Source organism: Nannospalax galili, unplaced genomic scaffold, assembly GCF_000622305.1.
Source record: "Nannospalax galili isolate Female #2095 unplaced genomic scaffold, S.galili_v1.0 scaffold42, whole genome shotgun sequence".
NCBI classification, from domain to species: Eukaryota; Metazoa; Chordata; class Mammalia; order Rodentia; family Spalacidae; genus Nannospalax; species Nannospalax galili.
Window position 1 is genome coordinate 1174748 of NW_008348666.1, and position 9174 is coordinate 1183921.

The window sequence follows — 9174 nt, forward strand, 5'->3', positions numbered from 1 at the left end:
TCTATTACCTTAAAAAATGATGCCTAACAGCTGGGTGTGGTGGTGCATGCCTTTAATCCCAGCACTCAGGAGGCAGAGGCAGGTGGATCTCTGTGAGATCAAGGCCAGCCTGGTCTACATAGTGAGTTCCAGGACAGCTAGTGCTACAGGGAGACCCTGTCTCAAAAAGACCTGGAAAAAAACAAAAATGATGCCTGGACCAGTGAGATGACTCAGCAGGTAAAGGCTTTTACCACCAAGCCTGATGACCTGAGTTTGATCCTCAGAACCCACATGGTAGAAGGAGAGAACTGACTCTCACAAGTTGTGCACTGACTTCCACACATTCATTCTGGCCCATACGCAACCACATACATACACATCCTGTACACGAACAAATAAATGTTAAAAAAAAAAAAGTCAGGCGGGACTGGAGAGATGGCTCAGCGGTTAAGAGCACTGACTGCTCTTGCAGAGGACCCAGGTTTGATTACCAGTACCCACATGGCAGCTATGAACCGTCCTTAGCTCCAGTTCCAGGGGAATTCAAAGCCCTCTTCTGACCTCCACAGCACTGCACGACACAGGTGCACTCACATACATGTAGCCAATACACTCATACACATGAAATGAGAATAATATTATTTAAAAATAATAAATAATAATAACGGCCGGGCGTGGTGGTGCACGCCTTTAATCCCAGCACTCAGGAGGCAGAGGCAGGCGGATTCCAGGCCAACTACAGCTATAGAGAGACCATGTCTCAAACAAACAAACAAACAAACAAAAGAAAATAAAAAGCCCAAAAATAAATGTAAAAATATTTTTAATATCTAAAGATGAGACCTAATGAAGAAAAAAATAGAAGAAAAGATAAATTAATGAAGATTTCAAGAGGCAAGATAACCTAGGAATTTAACTTGCAATCAAATGTTGGGGGCCCATCAAAAGGGCAAGTAAGAAGCTAAACTAAAGTGCTTGCTGCCTGCTGGGTTTCTAAGAGTTGAGAACAAGGGATTAAAATGGCTTTATTTCAACAAAACATGTTCTGTCATCTGATCTATCTGTGACATGGGTAAGAATAAGTAACATATAACTGCACTTCTAAGTAGCAACAAATCCCAAATGTGTGCTTCATTTACTTCAGGATGATAACTTATTAAATACTGTCCTGTTTTTTTAAAAAAATCTTTCTATAACCTTTATTTTTTAAATTATTTATTTACTTTTATGTGTATGAGTGTTATGTCTCCATGTAAGTGCATCTGTATCGTACAATGCCCGAAGAGGACAGAAGAGGGTCTCAGATCCTCTGGAACTGGAATTACAGATGATTGTTAGGTGCCATGTGGGTACTGGGTCCTCTGCAAGAGCAGTCAGTGCTCTTAACCACTGAGCCATCTCTCCAGTCCCTATAACCTTTATTTTAAGAGAAAAAAATATATTTTATTTTTTTATTATTTATTTTTATTGGTTTTATTATGTTTATTTTTGTTTTGTTCTGAGATAGGGTCTCATGTTATCCAGGCTGGGCTTAAACTCTCTCTCTCTCTCTCTCTCAGACACACACACACACACACGATACTCAGTTTTGTTTAAATATATTATACCTATTTTTAATATGGATAGGAAATTCTTAAACATATCAGCAAAGTTTAGCTCTGTTTTAGATAGAAGGAAGATGGATGATTTTTATTCTTTTTCCAAATTTTATTTTAATGTGTGTGTGGGGGGGGTAGTGTGCTTGTGTGTGTCTGTGGAGGCTAGAAGTGGGAGCCCAATCCCCTGGACTTGGAGTAACAGTTGTGAGCCACCTGACATGGGTGATGAGGACTGAACTCTGCAAAGAGCAGGAAGACTCTTAACCACTAAGTCCTATCTCTAGTCCTATTCTTTTAGACTTTTCCCTAATGAACATGTACTACTTTTATTTTTTATTTTATTTTACTATTTTTTTGAGACAGAATCTCGCTATGTAACCCTGGCTGACCTGGAATTCCCTAATAGAACAAACTAGCCTCAGACTCAGAGAGATCCACATGTTTCTGCCTCTAGAGTTCTGGAATTAAAGGTGTGTGCTGCCACACCTGGCAATGTACTGTTTTTAAAATTTATTTATGTATTTATTTATTTTTGGTTCTTTTTGAGACAGGGTCTCCCTGTAGCCCCAGCTAGCGTGGAACTCATTATCTAGACCAGGCTGGCCTTGAACTCAGAAAGATTTCCTGCCTCTGCTTCGGTGTGCTGGGATTAAAGGCATGTACCACTATGCCTGGCATCAATTTTTAAATTAAAAAAAATTTTTTTGAGACAGTATCTCACTGTGTAATCCAGACTAGGCTTGAACTCACCATCCTCTTGCTGTAGCTTTCTGAGTGCTGAAATTTCAGACAAGTGCCACCTACACCCTGCTTCATATATTTTATATCAGAAAAACAGATTTAGATTTTAAAATATTTACCCTAAAATTTCTCATTCAAGATGGAAACTGTCAGCCTTAGGGAAAGGCTCTAAATTTCAAGGCAGACTGAGAATACAGATTCAAATCTACATGGTAATACTCTTCTAAAAAGGGTCAGGTATCCTGTGTGACACAGGCTAGCTTTCTTCTCTATCTGCTGCGGTTCTTTCACTGGACCTTGCAGGAAGTCCCAGTGGACTTCTTCTCACAGCAACCAGTACCCTTCACTGAAGTGACAGTACATCTCACACCTTTGCATGCAGATCAGGACTGGGAGAACCTGCCTCTCTTGTTTCAGAGGAAAAGGTTTTCTTGTGAAGCCATGAAAGTGACTCAAAATCCGCTGTGCCTATTTTGAAATAAAGGTCATATGTTATATTCAATAACCATGTATAAAAGTGGCTTACTGCTCAAGAATGGATATAAAAACAAATCTCTGAGTGCCACCTTGTGGCAAGCCTGACAACTAGCATGACCAAGAATGAGTCTGTCTTCTCATTCATCTCTAGGGCTTTTTCAGTCCTGAGCTTCACATAGCCATAAGGCACAGATCCTGTGATCATCTACTACATTAAACATAAATCCTCAAAGGAGCTCGACCATTTGTTTTCAAGGACATCTAGTCTCAGTCCCAGAAATGCCTGTTTGAGGACAAGTGGGAAGGAAGCGGCAGAACGGAGTGCAGGACACGAAGGTGTCCGTGGACTGTAAAACCCAGCCTGATAGCTTGTAATATAGTAATGTGTGGTCTATCCATGCATACATACCATAGTACTGCCATGAGGCAAAGACTCCACAGGATAAATAGCAATTCCCCCAAGAATACTTATAATTTTGTAAAGTTATTAAGAAAAGTTTTACATTTACAATCACCAAGCCATGTGCTTTGAAGTAGCTTTATTTATCAATGTCAGATCAATTATAACCAACTTGAGAACAATTCCAAAATAGAACTCTTGTTGGATTCTGGCCATAAAATTCTTTTCAAGCTTAAGATCTTGTAAAATAAGAAAGTTTTCCTAACAGTTTAGAAAAAAATGCTAATTGCTAATAAACTGCTTTCATTCTCAAAGTAGTAGTTCAACATTTTGAAAGATGAAACATTACTCTTTCAAACCTTTAATGGGTTAGTTAATCTCAGTGTCCCAGGCTCCAGGGAGGGTGAAGTCCTCACACTGTGACCTGGCCAAATGGCTCTGGGAGTGAATTAAGTGCTTAAAGAGAGGTCAGTATTGCAAATCTAATGAAACAGAGCCCTGAAGGAAGCAGACACTGATTCTGAGAAGATAATCCTCAGAAACAGATAAAACTGAAAATCATATAGTTCTGGTCAAGTAACATGCTTAATAAACAGACAATAGGCCTGAGGAAAAGCTGAGCAATGTATCAAAGCTCTCCTGGGAAAGGGTGTGTGTGCTTGTCCATCCCACCCAGCTGAAAACTTATTTCCAGAACAGGACTTCCCCAGTGTTAGGGGAGAAGCACATGGCAGGAGGCTGCTGCTTTGGTCCTATGTGCATAAAGGGGAACGTTTTCAAGTATGTAAAATAAACTCAAGTAACCCAGTTGGGATGGACCCCAACCAGATGAATTATGAGAGAGCAAGAGAAATTAAAATCATGAGGTTGAACTGGAAATATGACTCTGACGCCTTGGCCACTTTCTCAATCTCTGAAAGAATTATTTTCACCCTTCTAAGCTGATGAGACTGAAACCCCGGCTAGTCCTCGGGAAAGATAAAGCAATGCAACAGAGGGGAAAGAAGCATATTACAAACATCTTCTGAGCACCTGACAAGTCACCTCATCAGGGAGAAGTCTTCATTTTCCCTCTTAGCAGGAAAAGCAAAGAGGGAGAGTAAAAATAAAAGCCGAAGCGTCTCTTGCTCACAAAAAGAAGAGAGGAGGGAGAAGAGAATACTAACTGCTCAGCTAAAATTCAAAATGATAAGCTCCACTTAAAACAGCCTTGCTCCATCAGAAGCACCCGGGGATTGGCAGAGGTTAGCATTCTGAGCAGTGTCACCTGGGCTGTGACCATAAATGACATTAAAACAGGAGGTAACTTTGATCTTGACTCCAGCTTCCCATCTGTCCTGACCTGCAGGAAGCAGTGATCATGACAGCTTGATGGGGAGGTCATCTCCATACTTGCGGAGCAGCTTCTGATGGTTGTGGTCCACAGACCACTGCTGGGGCAGGTGCTTGGGCTGCATGGAGTCTAGGAAGTGCTGCCGCCAACGGCTCTCCAGCTGCATGAGGGACCGAAGCCCACCCTCGGTGTGACGCTGTACCACCTTCAGCCCATGAGGAACATAGCTTTCATTGTATATCCTGCCAAGACACAAAGTCACAAAGGGTCTGAGGGCAGCAAGCACTGGACAGTCTGACAGGCAGCTTCAAATGCCTCAGGGCAAGAGCAGATGAGAATGGCCAGACTCCTAAAGTCACTGCTTGAATGTTTTCAAAATATCCTTTCCTCATCTCTTCTTTCCTAATACTTATAAGGCTCAAAATCCAATCGAAGGCATTTGGGGGTTTTGAGCTATACTTACAGGAAGGTCACATACATTCAGCCCTAGTAAGCATACCTACTGTCCGGCTGATAATGGGTAAAGAATATTGGTCTTGCTGGGCGTGGTGATGCACGCCTTTAATCCCAACACTTGGGAGGCAGAGGCAGGCAGATCTTTGTGAGTTTGAGGCCAGCCTGGTCTACATAGTGAGTTCCAGGCCAGCTGGGGATACACAGAGACCCTGTCTCAAAAAGACAAAAAAAAAGAATATTGGTCTTGTATTTGTTGGTCCAAGGTTATTCAATGACCAATTTACCACTTTGTAAGTTATTAATTATTCTAAGCCACACCCAGTATTAGTTGGGTATGGTGACTATTAGTTGGGTGTGGTGGTACATGCCTTTAATCCCAGCACTCAGGTGGATCCTTGTGAGATTAAGGCCAACCTGTCTACATAGAAAGTTCCAGGCCAGCTGGGGCTACAGGGAGACTGTGTCTCAAAAAGACTATCAATCAATCAATCAATCAATCATAAAATAAAATGAAGCTATTAAATCGGCCCACATGGCTCGGTTTCTCAGAACACTGCCAAACCTGAATGTTAAAATGCAAGGTGGTCCATTTCTTTAGTGTCTTCTTTCTCACAAAAGAATGCTGGGGTGAGGTGTGCTTCAGTCATAGTGAGATGGTCCTGTGGCTGCTCAACTGTGCAAAAGTATTGTTGAAGTGGAAGATGAACCCCTGCCTACTCCCCAACTAACCAAGAAGCCTTGAAGATGGCTGATCCCAACTGAACAGTGCCTGTCCTTCCCTCCATTGGGTAAAGGTGACCTTTCTCAAGGAAGCATGCTGCCACCAAGCCTCTTTGCTCTCCCTATAGCGATACCCTGTTCTCAGTCCTTCCTCCCAAGCCTCTACCAGTTTAGCAACATTTGTGCTCTCCCAGTGTTTGCAGGTACTGTATTATTTACTTCATGAACTTCCCGATCTGTCTCCAGTTTGTTCTCAGTCTTAATCTAGTATCATTCTAATTGGGCAAGACCTACTGTCAGGAAGGTCTAGGGCTAAAGGGAAAGGTTTGCCTATTCTAAGAAGTTCATCTGGGGACCAGTGAGCTCACTGGGTAAGACCACTTGCTACCTAAGCCTGACAACCTGAGTTCAATCCCTGGAACCAATAGTGGAAGGAAAGAACCAACTCCTGGAAGCTGTCCTCTGACTTTCATACATGTGCCATGATGCCCAAGTGTACCTGAGCACATGCACTTTTCTTTTTTTTTTTTCTTTTTTTCCTTTTTGAAGCAGGGTCCCCTCGTCCTGGAACTCACTATGTAGACCAGGCTGGCCTTGAACTCACAGAGATCCGCCTGCCTCTGCCTCCCAAGTGCTGGGACTACAGGCATGCGCCACCACACCTGGACTTTTCTTTTTTTTTAAATATTTATTATTTTTATTTTATGTGTATGAGTGTATTGCCTGCATGTATGTGAGTGCACCCGTCTTGTACAATGCCGTGGAGGTCTGAAGAGGGCTTCAGATTCCCCTGGAACTGGAGATAAGGACGGTTCATAGCCCCCATGTGAGTGCTGGGAATCGAACCCAGGTCCTCTGCAAGAGCAGTCAGTGCTCTTAACCACTAAGCCATCTCTCTAGTCCCCCTCTCACATACATTTTTTAAAAAATTTAAAGAAGTTTGGGAAATTAGTCAAAGGAGCCAGTATCACTAATCTGTTCTGGTTTGTTTGGTTTTTTTTAGTCTTTTTGAGACAGGATCTCCCTGTAGCCCCAGCTGTCCTTGAATTCACTATGTAGACCAGGCTGGCCTTAAACTCAGAGATATCTGCCTGCCTCTGCCTCCCAAGTGCTGGGCTGGGACTAGAGGCATGCGCCACCATGCCCAGCCAGTATTACTAATCTGTAGACCCTGGCAAATTTAACTTTAACTTCACAGTATTTAATTAAAATAGCCAATAGCTGGCCTTGGTAATATATACCTTTAATCCAAGCACTTGAGAGGCATCTCAAAACACCCAAGATATAATAGTGGATACTAATGAGAAATTATCAAGTTTCTATAAGAAATTAAAAAGGGGCTAGAGAGATGGCTCAGCGGTTAAGAACACTTGTTCTTATAGAGGACCTGGGTTCGAATTGCAGTACCCACTTGGAGGCTAACAACCATCTGTAACTCTGGTTCCAGGGGATCCAACACCTTCTTCTGGTCTCTGCAGACACTGACACAGACGTACTTACACACATACAGGCAAAATACTCATACACATAAAATAAAAATAATAAATAAAAAAAGAAATTGGCCAGGCATGGTGGTACATGCCTTTAATCCCAGCACTGGAGAGGCAGAGGCAGGCCAATCTCTGTGAGTTCAAAGCCAGCCTGGTCTACATAGAGAGTTCCAGGCCAGCTGGGGCTACGGGGAGACCCTGTCTCAAAAAGATCAAAAAAAGGGGCTAGAGAGATGGCTCAGTGGTTAAGAGCACTGACTGCTCTTGCAGAAGACCCAGCTTTGATTCCCAGCACCTACATGGTTGCTACAAACCATCCTTAACTCCAGTTCCAGGGGAATCCGAAGCCCTCTTCTGACCTCCACAGCACTGTATGACACGGGTGCACTCACATACATGCAGGCAATACACTCATACACATAAAATAAAAATAATCAATATTTTAAAAAAAGAAATTAAAGGCAATATATGTAAAGTGCTGTAAGATACAATGTATCTATAAATATCTGTTCCGTAAATATTTGTAGTATCTGTGATCTGTGATAGATCAGTAGTATCAGCTAAAATAAACACTTTTCTTTATGAATAAAGAAATATTTGCTGCTCTAAATGAAGGTTTTATTTAATTTAATAACAAAACACTATAGGCAACCAGCATCACTATCAGATTTTAGGGACCTCTAGTTCTACTGAAAACTGACAGCTGCATAGCAACCCATAGCACTTATCATTGCAGCCATGACCCATTCATGCCTCAGGACCATAACTTGCTTACAAACATTGAGTTATGCCATATGACTTCAACTACATACACAAGGAAAGAGGAGAAAAAGAGAAAAGGAAGGAAAAAGAGAAAAGTAATTAAACTGGACAGTAGTTTGCCCAAAATTCTGTTCAGTTGGTCCAAACCTGGGTACAAGTGAGACAAGAAATTGAATGCACTGGTCAAGGTTGTCACAAACGTGGGTACGGCTACTTCATGGTAACTTCAGAGATTTCAAGGTATTATTGGGTCATTTTCATTTTATGTGCCAACTTCAGGATTTGCCTCTACAAAAGAATGTATAAGACCCACTTCTATTTCATTTGAACTCTCAAGTTAATTTTGAAAATTAATGGACCTAAGTATATAACCATATAGAGTCAACAACAGACACCTCATAATTGGTAAATCTCTCCCTTTTAAATTATATTTTATGGTGCTGGAGAGATGGATCAGCAGTTAAGAGCACTTACTGCTCCTCTAGAGGACCTGGATTCAGTTCCCAGTACCCACATGGAAGCTAACAACCACTATAACCGCAGTTCCAGGGGATCCAATGCTCTCTTCTGGCCTCCATGACCACTGCACGTATGCAGTATACTTACATATGTGCAGATAAAACACTAATACACATAAAATAAAAGCAAATATTTTATTTTTATTTTATTTTTTTGTCTTTTTGAGACACGGTCTCCCAGCTGGCCTAGAACTCACCATGTAGACCAGGCTGGCCTTGAACTCACAGAGATCTGCCTCCCTCTGCCTCCCAAGTACTAGGATTAGAGGCATGTGCCACCACACTCAGCTAAATAAAATAAATCTTTAAAAGATTATATTGAGTTCCTTTTACAAAATAAATAGGTCCTGGAGAGAGCTCAGTGGTTAAGAGCATTGGCTGCTCTTGCAGAGGACCTGGGTTCAGTTCCCAGCACCACATGACTGCTAATAACCATTCATAACTCTAATTCCAGGGTATCCAACGCCCTTTTCTGACTTTCACAGGCAATGCACTACACGAGTGCACTTACATACATGCAGGCAATATACTCATACACATAAAATAAAAATAAGAAATCAAATATAAATATTTTTTGGTCTTTTTGAAACAGGGTCTCCCTGTAGCCCCAGATGGCCTGAAACTCACTATGTAGACCAGGCTGGCCTTGAACTTACAGAGATCTGCCTGCCTCTGCCTCCCAAGTGCTGGAACTACA

The 9174-nt window shown here is 41.8% G+C and overlaps 1 protein-coding gene across 4 annotated transcripts in view; it reads right to left on the reverse strand.

The window, feature by feature from the left end:
• Positions 1-3320: 3320 nt before the first annotated feature.
• The window catches only part of Exd2 (exonuclease 3'-5' domain containing 2), a 44932-nt gene continuing 39078 nt past the window's right edge, over positions 3321-9174 (reverse strand). For 3 of the 4 annotated variants that reach the window (XM_017801306.2, XM_008845946.3, XM_008845947.3), the window contains one exon: positions 3321-4773. In XM_017801306.2, coding sequence (XP_017656795.1) covers positions 4557-4773 — 217 coding nt within the window. In that variant the 3' untranslated portion in view covers positions 3321-4556. The remainder of the gene's footprint in view (positions 4774-9174) is intronic. The other variant, XM_017801307.2, reaches the window with a different exon arrangement.